This window comes from Clinocottus analis, unplaced genomic scaffold (genome assembly GCF_023055335.1).
Source record: "Clinocottus analis isolate CAN_PGR_092001 unplaced genomic scaffold, fCliAna1.0.p SCAF_23, whole genome shotgun sequence".
Taxonomy (NCBI): Eukaryota; Metazoa; Chordata; class Actinopteri; order Perciformes; family Cottidae; genus Clinocottus; species Clinocottus analis.
Genome location: NW_027175965.1, coordinates 2,156,050 through 2,173,387, shown reverse-complemented (window position 1 = coordinate 2,173,387; position 17,338 = coordinate 2,156,050). Strand labels below are relative to the sequence as shown.

The 17,338-nt window shown below is 42.5% G+C and overlaps 1 protein-coding gene across 1 annotated transcript in view; it reads left to right on the top strand.

The window, feature by feature from the left end:
- The first annotated feature begins 1,444 nt into the window (after positions 1-1,444).
- The window catches only part of tns3.2 (tensin 3, tandem duplicate 2), a 40,052-nt gene continuing 24,158 nt past the window's right edge, over positions 1,445-17,338 (top strand). Inside the window, exons 1-13 of the mRNA XM_068589962.1 lie at positions 1,445-1,528; positions 4,910-5,084; positions 5,823-5,873; positions 5,964-6,086; positions 6,208-6,272; positions 7,734-7,817; positions 8,124-8,236; positions 8,501-8,561; positions 8,651-8,726; positions 9,425-9,554; positions 9,769-9,834; positions 11,124-11,228; positions 15,084-16,040. Of these exons, the coding sequence (XP_068446063.1) occupies positions 4,935-5,084; positions 5,823-5,873; positions 5,964-6,086; positions 6,208-6,272; positions 7,734-7,817; positions 8,124-8,236; positions 8,501-8,561; positions 8,651-8,726; positions 9,425-9,554; positions 9,769-9,834; positions 11,124-11,228; positions 15,084-16,040 (1,981 nt within the window). The 5' untranslated portion in view covers positions 1,445-1,528; positions 4,910-4,934. The remainder of the gene's footprint in view (positions 1,529-4,909; positions 5,085-5,822; positions 5,874-5,963; positions 6,087-6,207; positions 6,273-7,733; positions 7,818-8,123; positions 8,237-8,500; positions 8,562-8,650; positions 8,727-9,424; positions 9,555-9,768; positions 9,835-11,123; positions 11,229-15,083; positions 16,041-17,338) is intronic.

Here is a 17,338-nt window from a genome sequence, read left to right as displayed (position 1 = left end):
AAATATCTAGTAACTAGTGCAGTCAAACGTAACGAAGTAAAAATGTAGGCTAAAACATTGTTTAATACGTATTTTAATATTCCACTACAACAAACAAAAAATCATTGTCGCGCCAGACATAGTTCTGTCAACTCCAGAAGCCACAAAGTCCAAGCTTACTTGAGTCAGTGAAGGCAACATACAGTGCAGTTACATGAGCTTACTTTATCTGGCTCAATCAGTCACATTTTAAGAGCATACTTTTCAGCCTGAACCAGGAATATTGATTCGTTGTATAATATGATTATACCGCATATTGCAAATGTATACAATTTAACGTATGCGATAACTCGGTGCATAGTTTATTTTTTGTCGGTAAGAAAAGAGAAGAGTGGTAGCTCGTCCTTTGGCGCCACCTAGTGGAATAAAGGCCGTATCATCATGCGACCAGTCATTTTTTTAGAAACCTTTTGTTTTTCTTATTACAAGTCAGTCGTGAAGGAAGTATTCAGATCCTTTACTTATGCTAAATAAAGTAGCGTGTCTGTTTTTTTTACAATTATTGCATTCTAGATGGATAGACAAAGACAGATGTATTTCAAGTAAAACGTACAGTATCAGAATCAAAATCAGCTTTAAGGCCATGTACATTCTCATATACATGGAAATTGACGCCGGATTCTGCGCTTTGTACTTCTTTTCAAGCTAGATATAAACGATATTTTTAAAAAGACATTAGGAAACAGTAAACAGTAGTCCAGAAAGTGAGAAAGTGCAGATAATGCAGGTGTAAGTGACTGACTAATATTATACAATGACCCACTGACAAGGATGAACATCACAAACCACACAGACTGGATTAATACAATTTATGAAAATGTCTCTTTTATGCAACTTAAAGGTACAATTTACATAACATATCCAAAGTAAAAGTATTATTATGCAGATAAATGGTGTAAGTTGCGCTATAGTGGGTCATGGTGAAGCTTTTTATAACAATTCTACTTTGTAGTTTAACCCCGATCAAAGCCTCATATTTTATACAAAATCTTGATCCACATAAAAAGTGCATTTCTCATGCAGTGAGGTAGAAGCATAATGTAACAGATCATGGCAATACTCGTCAGCACACTGATATAACAAATCATTGGTGTGATTCAAAGTAGTTTCTCTCCTTTATCGGATGAGGTGTTGGATTGTGATTGACATGTCAAAAAAATAGGGTTTCTATGCTTCCATGGAGCACAGAGAAAGTAAAGGTCTCTCTGTTTATTCTGCCATAAATGCTCATTGTTTTTATGGTAACTGCCTTAGCCATTGTCAATTTCTCATACACACCAATGCTGTCACATTGCAGTCCAAGAGAGGGCAAAGTGCACGCTGCACTGTGACTGTATAGTTTATCATGCGCTCTCTCTCTCTTGCTCTCTTTCTCTTCCTCCCTCCCCCTGTCAAGTCTCCACCTCGGTTTCCACACCAGTCAAGACTTTCACTCTTCAGGCGATAGATTTTAACTGCGATTTTCTTGTTTATTGCAACAAAAGCAAAGGTAAGACCCCTTCCTCTTGTCTTAAATGTTGTGTTTCTTTGATCTAAAGTCATCTACAGCTATGTCAATCCACTGCACCTTTCAGCCTTTTCCAGTTCAATGTTCATTCATGTGGGACAAACAGGACATATTGCTTCTCCCTCCTTGAATGTTAACAGCCACTGATACAAGTCCAAATCTTATTCTCGACCACCACTTTCAGTAAACAAAGGGACATGTGATGGGTGGTAAATCTCGCGAGGGATTAATAGTAAAAAGTGCCTCCCTGCAGCTGCACTGAGAGGGGTGAGATTAACCTACTGACACATTAAGACACTGAGCCCCGGGAGACGTGTTTCCACTGGGATTCAGTCCATTTTAAGAGGTCATTTAAGCTTGCAATGAGTCTTAAAAGCCTCTCTTTCTAAGGTCAAGTGAAAAACACAGCCGGAGGGGATGTGATAATCCCATTTGTTACTAATGCAAATGAACTTGCCTTGAATCCAGTGACATGGATTTGATACTAATTAGATGGAGTAGCCTACTAATTGATTGAGATATCTTTGTAACAAGTAGAATACAATTAAATGACCTCATCCCGTTGGCGGATTTATTTCAATGTATAACGAATGTAAGACTGTATAACAAAACAGTCTCTGTGGGGATCAGATGAACTAATGGGAGATTAGTTTACTGCTCTAATAAAAAGCCTTCAGGGACGGAGGTGGAGGAATGGGGGTGGGGAGGAGCAGAGAAGAAGAGGATCTGAATGGAGACAACACACGCAAAACAATAGTGTGTCACAGTGTGCTGTTGCTGACATTTCTAGTTCTGGTATTTTGCACGAACATGTTTAATTTAAAATAATCTGTTGGTTGATTTACAGACACTCTCCAGTGGCTCTATTCCTGCTGCCTTTAAAAAGACAGAGGATGTTAGTTTGACTGCTAGCTTGTGTGAAAAGGACAGAAAAGAAAGAAAAAAAGATGGCTAATCCATTTCAAAATGCCTTCCTTTTAAAGTGGGAAATAGAGACTATAATTAGAGTTCAAGCTCAAGGACATTGCTGAGCAGCTTTTCCCTATAGCAATGTGTGTGTGTGTGTGTGTGTGTGTGTGTGTGTGTGTGTGTGTGTGTGTGTTTGCATGTGGTTGAGTATCTCACTTCCGTTTGTTTTTGGTTCCGCAGGCCGAGCGCTGACAAATTTAGTTTGCAGCATGTCTAAAAATGTTGAGAAAACACAGCAGGAATACATAATTGTTGAGTAGTCCCTCATTAAGATGGTTTGCCCAACCCAGTCAACTGTTTCAGCCAGGAAAACGTCATGCTCTTTCAAAAACAGGGCGAGGAGTGCATGTTGGTACCGTGTTTGTATTAGAGCAGGTTTCGTAAGTGGTCTTTTTTCAATCACTTTCTTTCTCTTACAATACCAAAGAAATGGGGGGAAAATAGCACAATGATTCACTTATATTAGCTATTCTTTTCACCCAAATGGGTGACTTGCCACTGTTACTGCATTTGTGCCCTTTAAAGGTACAAATTGGTGATATGATATTGAGGAGTACCTTGAAGTACAAGCTACTGCCCCAGAGATTAGTACATGTTCTCCAATATGTACACTTCTGCTGTTTGCCTCATTCTGAGAATGTTGGGTTAAATCATTTATTCAATTTAGTTTGGATTTTGTCAAAAACAAACCCAATACATTTACACACACACACACACACACACACACACACACACACACACACACACACACACACACACACACACACACACACACACACACACACACACACACACACACACACACAGACTACATAAAGACACCTATCCTTCAAAAGATTGATCTAAAAAATCAAAAATCAAATTGAAAATAGCAAATTATAGGAATATTAATTCTGAAGAATATTTATATTTAACAAAGAAAGGACTACACTTAACTAGTTTGCGACCAAATAGAATATACTTTTTGGACTAAGTTGATTTAAACTTTGAATGCTCCTTTTATTTAGAATGTGGGTTTTAACACAGATTCATAATCTCTTCTTTGGAAACGGGATCACCACTTCGGTCCGGTCTGACCTCATGATCCTGTTCTGGTGATGTCATGTTAAGGTTTAGACAAGTTACCACCGTGACCATAATATAAACTACACTATTCTGTTTACTGTATCTACCAGCAACATAACGAACCTCCTTACATTAGAGAATACGAGTGTGGACCAGAAGCCTGGGGAGACGCGGTTGAACCGGATCATTCGTACTGCACTGGTTCCCTGTGGGCTATTCCTGTACGTTGTTACCATTTCTTAAACAGTTGTAACATTGTTTACAAGGCGGTGGGCACATGGTCTGGGTGAAGGCCAGGTTAACCACAGCGCGTCTGTTGATCTCACGCCCGTAGACATGCACTGACATGCGTGTAACTGTGCTTGTCCACTCTGCACTCCATGGTTCACAGAAGACTGCGGCAGGATGTCATATTCTTTAGGACTTTGGAGCATTAAGGTCAAAATAACAGTAGCCTAAAGGCACTGCAATGGCAAAATCACATCACATTTTCATATGGGGTATTAGTTTATTATTACTATACTACTGAGATATTCTCAGCCAAATTTACCTATATGTCAAACTATTCCTTCAAGGTTTGGGCCTTAATTGCTGTTAACCTCTGATACAGTCACTATGCTTTACTATTGATAACATTAATTTGCTAGCAGAGAATCAAATTCAGCTTAAAGAAAAACTACTCTCAATTTGTATCAATGTCATCAACGCTGCATTTGATAAAATAGTTAATTATTATTACGCCGTCTTACAAATCTTCCCAGCTCCTTTAACCTAATCACAGATAATAACCTTATCATGAGTGAGGAAGCAGAAGTTCGGTCGTAGTTGTAACTTCGTACAAGTGAATTAGAGAATAACTTTGTAGCTGGAGATCATAGGACCATCATTGCACAACACTAAAAATAAAACTTCACAAAACATCAAAGCCGTGTGAATCACTCGTTATCATTCCAAGGTCGTGGTCTTCCGTCCTTATCAGAGTCTGTGTTTTAGTTGATGATGATGAGTAAAGGGGTTATCGGCATCATTCGTCTGTGACTCATTGTCACCTCTTATCCGGTGACAAGCCTCAAAGGAGGCTTCCAGTGACTCAGCCTTTGGTTCAGTTTCTCGGTATTTGGTCAATGACCCCTCTTTGTGTGAGCATCACAACCTGTAAAAAGGATTTGAGGGTTATTATAAGGCTGACCGGCTTTAAACTGCGTGGGCCAGAGATATTTGCCTCGCTTAGTGTTCTCAAACATCTGCTGACCTGCGGAAGGAAATTCTCACTTCCCTAAAAAAACTATGACTTTCATTCTTACACACCCTGCGTGTCCCTCCCTGTAGGCTGCCCATATGACCGAGATCAGTCATGGAGGAACAGCAGCGACTCGATCTGACCTACATCACCGAACGCATCATCACCATCCTCTGCCCTCCTGGATGTCCAGAGAAGATCTACCTGCAGAACCTGCAGGAGATTATTCCCATGCTGCAGTCCAAGCATGGACACCACTACATGGTGAGCTGTAATAACACAGAGTTGGAAGAAATACTCAGATCTTGAGAGAAAAAAATGGAGTAATACCACAGTGTAGAATAATCTCCAATTCACATATCGTCACCTTCCTAAAATAATGGCCAAAAAGTCTTTTTTTGTTGTTTTTTTTTTGACTGAAATGATTGTCTTGCCTAAATCATCTCCTTGTGATACTAGCCACTTCTGGTGAAACCGCTTACATCCTCAGTTAAACAGATCATGTAATTCTACCGCTGTAGTATACAGTAGTACTATCCTTAAACTGCAGTATACTACCCCTGTAGTATGTCATTGATGACCATTCAACAGCAATATTGTGATTAAAAGTAGTGCAGATATGTCAAGAGTGAGACGTAGGCCATTTTATTTTGCCTAAGTCAAAAGACAATTTGATTTAGGCAATTTTATAAGCTTTCAAGATGGTATTTTGAATCCAGCATTTAAGCTAGCAAATGAGTTAACATTTTCGCGGGCATTTTTGTCAATGAAAATCTCACTCGACCATGATATTAGAAATCATACCACCATTTGACGGGTATTACAGTATGCCGGCTGTGCAGTGTCTAGAGACAGCTTGTGCACTTCTCTTACATTTGGTCAGGTTTCTTGTGTTTTCTGAAATAATGACTTGGCCATTATTTTAGGAACGTGACAATATATTTTAATTTGTCCAGTTCGGACCTTCAGTAAGAAATTCTGACAATTTTCTTCCTCCTTCAGCTCGTCAACCTCTCGCAGAAAAACAAAACTCTCACCCAAATGAACCACAAGGTACTGAGAAACACTCCTAAGTACCTCGTTGAGAGGTTCAACGTTGTAGTGTGTGTATGTATGTTACGGTTTGTGTGGTTTGTCCGACAGGTTCTGGACACAGGCTGGGTGGATCTCCTGGCCCCCGACCTGGATCAGATCTTTAGCGTGTGCACCACAATGAACAACTGGCTGCAAACGCATCCGAAGCACGTCCTGGTGTTGCACTGCCGGGTAACCGCCACCGATTCCTCTGCACACACTGACACTGGCATGTTTTATACATATTTTTTTAATCAATCAATCGGTGAGGACGTTAAGTTTATTCATCCTGATTTTGTGGTCGTCTCCACAGGGATGTAAAGGCCGGCTCGGAGTCCTGGTGGCGTCTTACATCCACTTCGGCAACATCTCGGCCAGGTAACACTGATGTGAATTTGTTCAAGTGTTACGGGGGTAAAGGAAGACTTTGATCATTACCAAACCAATGGATGACTGTTAAAGATACGGCTTATTGTTGGACCTAAATGCAGATCAAAGAGAGCTGCCAGAACAATGGAGTGAACAATAGGCTGATCTACTGTATGTCCCAGACAGCCAAAGGGCAGGAGCAGGAAGGCTGATTAAAGAGACTTTGAACTGGACTGTTATTTGATTTTTGGGCAGGGATCCTGTTGCCGTTGGACACTAGTGAATTTATTTACTGTTAATTTACCTGCATGACAGAGTCTGGGCCTAGAAGAAACAAGACAAAACGTTACAGCCTTTGTGGTATTTTCTATTTTCTGGTTTAAATATCAGTTGTAAAAAGTTATTAATACCCTCATTAACATGTCTTGTCATGGGATGATGAGATAGCTTTGGTCGAGGCAAATCAATATCCACTGAAAATGCAGTAAAAAAGAGGAGGATGAAGTTAATGTCTGTACTGTTGATGTGCTCGTGTTCATGGCTGACTCACTGTTCAGAAATATCCGATTGTGACATTGTCCTTGTGTGAGTGGGTGCAGGTATGCAAAGGTTTGTGCACTGCTGTAAACCTGACATGGTTTTAAAGTTACAAAACTACAAAAGAAATACACGTTTACTTAGTTTTCTTTTGCTTTGCTTTTGCTTTTCTTAAGCTGATTTTTGCTTTGTGCTCTAAACAGTAAAGACAAATGTAATGTCATTTGTGGTGCGTTAAAAAATGAAACTTCAAATGTCAAAATACTTTTAAAATGACAATTAAACTGTTTGCGAAGGACTATTTTAACTCCTTATGGGGACTTGCCATCTATTTGAAACATTAAAGTATTTTTACAGGTTTTAGAGAGTACTACTGCATATGTGTAAAATTGATTGAAGTCTGATGAATGTTTTTGTCGTTTGGGGCCCGACGGGTTTGAAAATATAAACAAAATGTGGAGTCCAAAAGAAGTGAGTTTACCAGACCTGTAGCCCGCTGAGCATAGTGGCTCAAGGCCGCTGCTAGCATAACACACACACAAATCTCTGACTTTAAGTGACTGGCGTTGAGTTGCATTGTGGGTAACACAGTCATTTGTCGAGGAAGAAGACAGCTGGGAATGAAAATGCAACGAAAACAGATTTCCCACCAAATGTAAGCGGACAAATTTGGTACTATGAATCAAGATCATCAATGTGGTTGAGAAAACAATATCACTGCAAGGTTTATATATTCATTATGTGCTCAGGCTTTTAATCACATCACGTGATCTTCCTTTCTGAGTTTTTGCTGAGTGGCAGAAATCTCAGCGATGGATATTTCAAAACCTCAGTACACAAAAATCTGCATGGTTAGATATGACTCCAGGTACATTCATGTGGAACTGAGGAGTGTGAAATGCATCCCCATCTGAACATATGCCTCTCTCTCAGTGCAGAACTTTCTCTCGACCACTTTGCCATGAGGAGGTTCTACAACGACAAACTCTCAGCTCTGATGACCCCCTCGCAGAAACGGTGAGAACAGGGGTTAGTTGAGCAGGATCACCGCGGGTCAAAGGTCAGCTGTGGTTCAGGTCTTATAGCCTCTGATCTTCAGTGTAGACCGAGGACTCTGCTGTGACTGTTGATCTCAAGGTGCAGGGTCACTAAACACCTGATTTATCCTCTTGTGAAATAGTTGCTATATAACAAAGCTACAATAAGGCTGTGAAACAAGGCGAAAGACTCACATGACATCTCAACCACACTTTCATCCAGTCAAGTTATTTGAGACGCTTGTGTTGGGATAACAGCAGCAATGCGTTGCTCTGTGCTCTAAAGGTGCGTGTGGATGCTGGGAAGCTTGTTGAAGGGCGGACTGAGGATGCGTCCCTCGCCGTCTTTCCTCCTGTGTGTCGTTCTCCACGGTCTTCCCAAAATAAGAGCAGATGGAGGTAGGCAGACATCGGATCTGAAGAAGAGGAGGTAGCAGCAGTAGCTGGCTGCCGTAGAAGCCCCTGATGATGTATTATTCTTTTTATCTTATTGAGGAAGAAGAAGGAAAGAAGACGCTCATAATTTGAAAACCTGTAATGTCCAAAAAAAATCCCAAGCCTAAAGTCAACAGTTCTGCTCTAATGACATGCTTCTCGAACAAAGCTGAATATTTCTTTGTCAACGAATGCCATCTTTTGTGATGAAAGTCTTCCTTTTCCCAGCATGTTGTCTCTTCCTGAGAGTCTACCAGAGTCTACAGGCTGTTTGCACATCAGCAGTCTAGTAAGAAACCACATCAAGTCACATTGTAATCAGCAGCGTGTTATTCAGAATAGCATGCAGTGTGTAATGTGTGCTTGTATCCATCTCAGCCATGTAAATGCAGCCCAGACGGACCGCCTCTACTTTGTGCTGCAGCCAGCTCAGCTGCTCAAAGGGGACATCATGGTGAGTGGTGATGCTTTTATTATTATATGAAAGTATGGATTTCTACTGCAGTATAAGGTACATATTGTAAATGATTAGAACCTAACCTTGCAGAAAGCCTATTTCACTTGCCTTTTTATGAATGTATAGATACTTTTTCTAATTTTAAGGAAACCAAATATATATATTTCAAATACAATTCCAAAAATTCAGCCTCCATTTCTCCCCCTTTGTTCTATTTTGTTTTCTGTGTATTTATCATCTTTCGGGTGACACTCTATTTTCTAATCTGAGAAAAATACCGTATGAATTTGTACTAATACAAATTTTAGGGAAAAGGGGGATTTCTTTTAAATAAAGGCACCAATTAAAGTTAGGTAAATGTGAATGATGTATCTAATATTAAAAGCTATATTCCATATATGTTTGTAAAAGTTTTCCTATTGACAAATATTTTGTATGTTCATTGGACACTGGGTCAAATACCCTCTAAGAAAATATGACAAATATATCACAAATAAAAACACAAATACGGAATCCTTTATTCAAAATAAAAAAATATATGTCCAATTATAAACCAAATTGACAGAAAGTGGGTATTTACGGTATTTACTGGCCTCTTATTTAGCGTTAACGACTGCAACAGAAAGCCAATAATCTCAGTGAATGGGATTCGAGCAGCACACACTGTACATGTGTCTTCTTCTGTCTGATTCCAGGTGGTGTGTTATGATAAAAACGGCCAGTCAGCCAGCCGCCAGGTCGTCTTCCGTCTCCAGTTCCACACGGGCCTCGTAGAGGGACACACCCTCACTTTCTGTAAGGCCGACCTGGACTGTGCCAGTGAAGGTATTTATAACCTGCACAGTGCCCACTGTTGTTTCAGCTGCTATCACTTCTGCAGCAATATGCGTCTCAACTGATAAATCCCCCAGTCTTCCTCCAATGTGAATACCATCTATCAGAACTAACCTTGGACCCCGTATCAGCTGTGAAATACACATGGAAAAATGTCCAGTGTGCAAGTTAACTTTCCAGCTGTCTGATGTTGTTAATATTCCAGATGCCCGGTTCCCAGAAGATGGAAAAGTGGAGCTGTTGCTTTCTGAAAGCCCTGAAAAGATTACAGGTACGCGTATTCTGTAAAGTAAAGGCAAACAATATTGCAGTAACTAGATAATAGAACAGAGATTAAATATGCAGGTGAAATGTGTTTTTGGAGGTTTTGTCGAGCTTCAATCCAGTATCCACTTGGACTATTGGTCCAAGATGCATACTTCTTTTAGTATTCAAAAGAAACAAGATTAAAAGTCGACAGCTATGCTGCTCTTTGAGTGTTTTTAACTAAATATTGACAGTAGCAACATGTTGATGTTTCGCAGGTGTGCTGTACCCCAGCGTGTTAACATTTACTAATGTCCACGGAGCATGAGGGATAAGGAAACAAATATGTATTTGTATGAACTTAAATGAACTGAAACCTTTACAGCACCCTGAGAACTTGGTTGTGAACCCTTTTTGGCTTTTGGCCCTTTAAAACAAAGAAATGTCTACCTATCACTAGTCCAACATAGGAATTATATGTATATTATATGTTTTCTTCAAAATATAATTAAAAAAATAACTCTTAAAAAAATCCAGTGATTTAAGAGGGGAAAATTAATTTTGATTATTCGTCAGTCATCCTGTCTGACCCCGTTGTTGTGAACCACTTCTCAAACCGACACATCCAAACACCTGGACACCGAGAACACACACACACACACACACACACACACACACACACACACACACACACACACACACATATACGAACAAAGGCTGCACCAGGCATCACTGTCTCCAAGTCGAGCAGAAGAGACAGAATTGACTCAGTTTGAAACAATGCACACAGACACGCACACATACACACACCCACACCCTAACACACTACTCATGTATGAATCGCATAGCCATCAAGTTCAACAAATCGTCCCCAGATGGGGGCAGTGTTGGACATCAGGAGGAGACATGAGAGTTCATTCCCGCTCCTCGCCTCCTAACCGGAAGCAATACACACACACACACACACACACACACACACACACACACGTACACATCTGATAGGAGTTCTGATTGGAGAACATACTGTGAAGATGCCAAAACACAGAGGTGGGGAAAACCAAGACGGACACACACACACACACACACACACACACACACAAGACACACGCAAGACACACAGACATTGACGAACAGGCATAAAGCCAAAACAACATTAAAGTTCACACTCTTTGATAAGATCTGTTTTTGTGTGTGTGTGTGTGTGTGTGTGTGTGTGTGTGTGTGTGTGTGTGTGTGTGCACCATTGTTGTTTAACTTACTTCTGACCAGGACTGCCTCCTTGTCTGCTGGTCTGTTTGTCATTTCCATGTGCAGGCAGAGAGGTGTGGAGCAACGGGCGCTGTGTGACGGTGGACTATGACACCTTAGACCCTTTGGTGAGGCGAGATTCTTATCAAGACACGTCCTCTCTGGAGACAGGTGAGGTGCATTTTACTGCCTTTCATTCTTTATTTCTTTCACTTTCTCTTCCTGTTGTTCTCAATTTCTGTTGCGTCTCTGGCTTAATGATTAGACAGGATCCAACAGCAAGGCAGTATGTGTGAAGACACGGCACATTATGGGAGGTAGCTGACCGTGTCTGCTCTGCTCTTACGAGATGGTGACCTTTATTCTGTTTCCATGGCATTCTTGGGAAAACTAGAATGCCAATCCGGGGCTGCTTAGTTTTGACTTTTAAGTGTTACCTCCTTCACAACACTTCATCAACTCCTGCCAGACTTGTGTGGTTCTTTAAACGCTCCACTCCACTGCGGCCAGAAGCAAAGCTATGAGAGCTGTGGGAGTCAACTGAAACGGTAAAGTTGTAGGCCGGACAGATAAACAGTGCATTCATGTGATTTCGAGTAAATAGTGTGAATCTTTAAAGATTCTCTTACTCAATAGATTTACATAGAATGGATCTGAAGTCTACATCATTTGATCTCAGCGCTGAACCAGAGAGAACAAGGCCACGTCTTGTAAAAAAACATAAAAAATAATGAGTGCATCCGCCCCGTGATTTGGAAAAAAAAAAAAAACATCCATAACTAGAAGGGAATTTGGAGAACGCAGGCCATTTCCATAAGTGATTAACCATGTGTGATCCCGTCCAGTGGTTTGGACCAGGTCAAGCCAGAGCACGGACCAAGCATCCTGTGAGAAGCTTTACCGGCAGCTACGGGGCGGGTCTTAGAGCGTGCGTGTGAGATGACAAGGAGAGGTGGCTGGTGTTCGCAACAACCCTGTTTGTTCCTGAAGGGGTTAGCGTAGATGCTGCTATAGCATCAGCTATATCAGAACCGGAGAGTAAAGAACGGCGCTGATGGCTTATCTCGATGGAAACAATGCAAGCACGTTCGTCTCAACGACTTTCAAAGATGAATTGTCAAAGTTTTATTCCGCCAGCTTGTTGTGGAGTTTTTCCTCCTCAAAAGTGGCAAAAATTAATCAGTTATTAATGTATCTCTAGCTGCTCTTTGGGTGTCGTATCCGTGCAGATCCAGTCTCGGGGATGGTTGTTTCGACTCTGGTCTTGGCTGTGGTCAGTGCTGTGGGTAATTGTCTGGTCTTCAGACTGACAGTTTACAACAGTTGTGGTCACGAGGACTGTTCCTGAGGGAACGGGCGCTAAGACAATCCTCGACACTCAGCCAAGATCAGACCCGTGCATTTGCACGCGGCTGTTTGTCAGAAAGTTTCCATTGAGTTAGAAAAACCACTCACACACACAGAAAAACACCCGCACGAAAACAGGCAGCCAAGACAGCTGAAACAATCACTTAAAGCGGCGGTTGAGGTTTCAGTTCCAGCTGTTTTATGCCGCTGCTAAATCCGCTATGCCAAGGCATGTAATTTCAATGGTCCTGATCGCTGAGGGGAGAAATGTAGAAAAGTGGCATGTAAACACACATTTTACACAGACGCTCACAAGAACCCAACACTCACACACGGCCATTACCTTCAACTGTCAGCATGCATGCACATGAGCGTAATGAGGGTGCCGGCTAGTTAGCGACGCAGCCAGTCACAAGAATGTTGTTTTCAACTACAGGTGGTTCTACTTTACCCTCTCGGCCCACTCACACCACTCGCCTCCACTACTTCTACCGCTCCATCTCCCCATCTTCTTGTATTCCCTTTTTTTCTTCTCTCCCTCTTTATCTGGTCTTTTTCTAGCTGAAGCGTGTTGCTTTCAGGTTCAAGTTGCAGGTTGCAATTTGTCCAATCTGTCCCCTTCCCCCTTCTGCACACAAGTCTCTCCAGAGCCCGCCCCCATGTTTACATTCCCCTCTCCATATTTGGCTAGCTCAAGGTCCCTTGTGCTTTGTGTTCCTTTTCTTGAAAGTGCATTGTGTGTGTGATGCACAAACTCCTCCACCTATATATGTGCTCGCATGCAGCCCGGTGAATGATCCACCCTTCAGTTGTCCTTTTACTGCTTTTCCCCCATTGACATGACAAATGCATGAGTGCACACTCTCTGCACAGCATTACCTGCCTGTATCAGCCGGGACAGGATGCAGGGGGAAGGAGGAGGAGGAGGAGGAGGAGGAGGAGGGATGAGGGTATGTCTGTAGCGACGGTGAAGGCGGGGATTCGTAGTGCAGGGACGGAGCAAGCGAGGAAGTAGTGACACGAGAGAGGGGAAAGAGCGAGAAGGGGTGGGTGGGGGGGACACTGGGGGGCTGTTAGCACCTTAAGAGAAAGAATGTTCTTTCTTGTCTTCCTGTTGCAGCCCGAGAGGACGACAGCAGAGGAGCAACTTTAACTAAGCCGGTCTGGGTCTTTTTCAGCCTCCCTTTCTCTTTCTGTCCGTCTCCTCATCCTCTTCATTCTGTCCTCGTCCCGGCCCCCTCTTTCAGCTTGTCATCTGTTTCTCTTTTCCTCTTTCTCTGACTCCGAAGGGAGGCTTCAGAGAAGCATTTCCATCCTGTTTCTAGTCCACAGTGGGACCAGTGAAAGTTTACTGACAGACTGCTGGTGAGTAAGTGAGCTGCTTTTTGATGCTGGTTGGCTATTTCCTATACTGCAGTTCTTACAGTGTTGTGAAAGTTACACAGAGTGTTTACCGCTGTGTGGACGTACTATTCTGTGCATCTGTGTGTGAGAAACCTAACAGACCAGCTGTGAGGCTTTACCATGCATGACTGGTATTTTAGTTTTATTACCTGTCTGGACCTAAGAGGCTGTGCTCATACAGCTCTGGTATGCACGGTGTATCCATTGTTACAGTTACTGTACGAGGCAGTCTTATCTTCTTTGAATGTAACGACCTTTATCGGGGAAGGACTTGTTTGTTTAGTTCCAATACGCATTCAGCGGTGCAACTAACTGTAGTTTTTCATCAACACCAAAATGTATTCAATGCACTATCATATAAGTAAAAAGAAAAACAACAAACCTTTTGTAATTGTGAAGCAAGTACAAGGGACTGCCAGGCATTTTTGCATGAAAAAACAACTTAAATCATGAATCAAAGATCAAATATGTTTTGTTAATTATATCTCTTTCACTTTTTTCTTTATGATGCCTTAATATTTAGAAATATACACTCTATTGTTACAAAAGACAGTTAAAGTATTACAAAATTTGTGCGTGTGTGTGTGTGTGTGTGTGTGTGTGTGTGTGTGTGTGTGTATGTGGGTGCAATCAGCTCTATCTGACCTACCTGCCTATGACGGACGCGTCCTTTGTGTGACACACACACACACACACGCATACACAATGAAACACGCATGCATCCGCTGGCCTACACAAAGGGCCTCTGTGTTACCTCCATGGAGTGTGTCGGGGGGTGATGTCTGTGGTCTAACAGGTGGAGTGTTTGTGTGTCATACTGAATCACACACAGTAGCAGTGCAGGTTTACATGTGATAAGAATGTCTTCAATAGAAAGGTGTTATGTGTGCTATAGTAAAACATGTGTTAGTTAGATTAACTCACCAAAATCTCCTTAAACAGTGTCCATAATACAAATTTGAGAAGATAGGAGGTCAAAATTGTTGGTATGATCCTTATATACATGGACATAAAAAAAAACACTAATTGGAGGAACTGCTGCACACATACAGGGGACAATTATTAGTTTAAATTACAGCAGAAACAATGAATCACATAAATGAGTAGTCAATTGTAACAATTTCCATAAGCGATTTATCTTCTTTTTACTGCAAAACCTCTGTGGTTTCAGCCTCTGATAAGTGAATATTCATTGCGCTACTTTGTCATTAAGATTTTTCTTGATTGCAAATTGAATATCTTCGTTTTCTTTCATTTTGGATTTTGTCTTCATAGCTTCACCACCTCATATCCTGGACACTGGAAATGGCAGCTTGTTTGCCCGACGGAGGAAGACGAGTAGTGAGGAAGGAGCGTCGTTCCGCCTGACCACCAGCAGCCCCGGCTGCAGTGACCGAGCTCCGTCTGCCAGCAGTGACTCGGGCCTGTCTGTCGCCTCTCAGGGGCGGACCGGAGCCGGACAGAGGAGAGGGGCCGCACGGGACAAGTGCACCCAGGGAGGGAAGCTGCTCTCTGGGTTGGACTTTGAGATTGCTCAGCCTCTCCTGGAGGTCATGGCTGAGCTTGCTGCGTCCAGCGGATGGAATGGTGAGATGACTGGAGATGAATCTGAACTGGGACGCGCTATCAACGGCGAAGATTCGTCCAACGAGAGAGAAACGGACATATTAGACGACGAGGACGACGTCGACAACGTAGCACCTAGTGCTTCAGACATGCCGAGCTCAAGCAGCATCTGCTCCCTCTCCTCCGAGAAACTGCCTGAAACTCAGAGATCTGCCCATGCTGAGTACTCCACGCACTCCTGGGTTCGGCAGCAGCAGAGAGTTGACGTCGTCACCGAAACCTCCCTTCAAGTTGATGGGGAAGAGAAGTTGACCCGGGTGAGAAAACAGAGGCCGCCGCCTCTGGTGACTCCTAACACCCCACCTCGAGGACTCAGCAGCAGGGTCGCAGTGCAGCGGGTTCTGGTGAACGAGGATGGCACACACAACGTTACGCAACACACAGATGTTACACACGACATAAAGTCTGTCGATAACACACTCGCGACGGCTCTCCAAGACGAAGATTTGACCACGGATATGGACGAGTCCATAGAGCAGCTAAACCAGCTGATTCTGGATTTGGACCCCACCTTTGTTCCTGTTCCTACCCGCTGTTCCCCCCTGTCCCGTGCCGCATCCCTCCACTCCAACGGCCTCATCCACAAGGGAAATACCCCTCTGTCAGGTAAGGACAGTGATAATGAATGGAAAAAAAGAAACATCACACCACATAATGAAAATACTAGTTACTTTGACCACCAGAATGGCCCTAAGGTTGGCAATGTTGATTGGTTAGACCAGTGTTTTTCAACCTTTTTTGAACTGCGGCACATTTTCTACAATAAAAAACCCTGAGGCACACCAATAACCCCAAAAAGTTACAGAATGTCACATTGTCGCATAATACAGCATATAATGTATGGAGGCTAATTATTGTGCTACCTACTGGCATGGAAGAGTGTTTAATTACTAGACCAGACACTATATTGCAGGCTCAGACGCTCAACAATGGCACATTATTTGCCTCACACAGCACAGTGGTTGAGGATGACTGAGTTAGACCACGAGACTGAAATCTCCAACAACTATTGGATGCATTCCCTTGACATTTTGTCCAGACAGTCATGGTCCCCAGATGCTGAGTCCTACTAACTTTGGCGATCCACTGACTTGTTCCTCTCTTGCGCCACCAGCAGGTTGACATTTGTGTCTCAACGCTTCTTGAGTTGTTTGTCATGACATTTGGCCCACACATGATCCAATCTTTGGTTCATGACCAAATACCTGCACAGCTGCTGTACGTTGTACTGCACGTTGTGTACCTTGTATAACTGCTTAACCTCAGCATATTAACGTTGCGACATTAGCATTTAGCTCAAAGCTCTGCTCTGTTCAAGAGCGGACTCTCAGAGCTGGTTGTGGATGTTTAAGAGGCTGATCAAACCTCAGCACGTATTGCTAAATCCTTTTTCTGTATAGCTAAATACAGCTATTTAAAAAATATATATGTATTTTGGGTAAACTGTACCTTTACACAGCTATACTTGTACAGAGACATGAAACAGTCCACTGTAATAGTGTGAGCATGCACCTGTGCCAACAAGCTGGCTGGCAGATGAAGCTTGTACGTTGGACTTGTTATACAGAGGAGCTCAGTACAGCTTGCACTTACCGAGAAACGTTTATAACCCAGACTGAAGTACTGAAGCGCTGCCAGATCATGTAAATCTGCTTCTGGGTTTGTCCCAGAACAGAAGGCGTGGTTTGTTAGCGCACCGTGTTTGCAGAAAGGGTGGAAGCGTTCGATTAAACAGGTCGTGGATATTCCTGCAACGTAAGCATGATTGTGTGTTTACCCTTCAAATCCGTCGTATTTTGAATGGAAATATACAGAGGTGGAAGGAAAGGTTACTGTACATAAGGTGTGTGTGAGGATGCACTCTGGAATTCAGGATGGAGCAATGGCATCAAAACATAATCCAT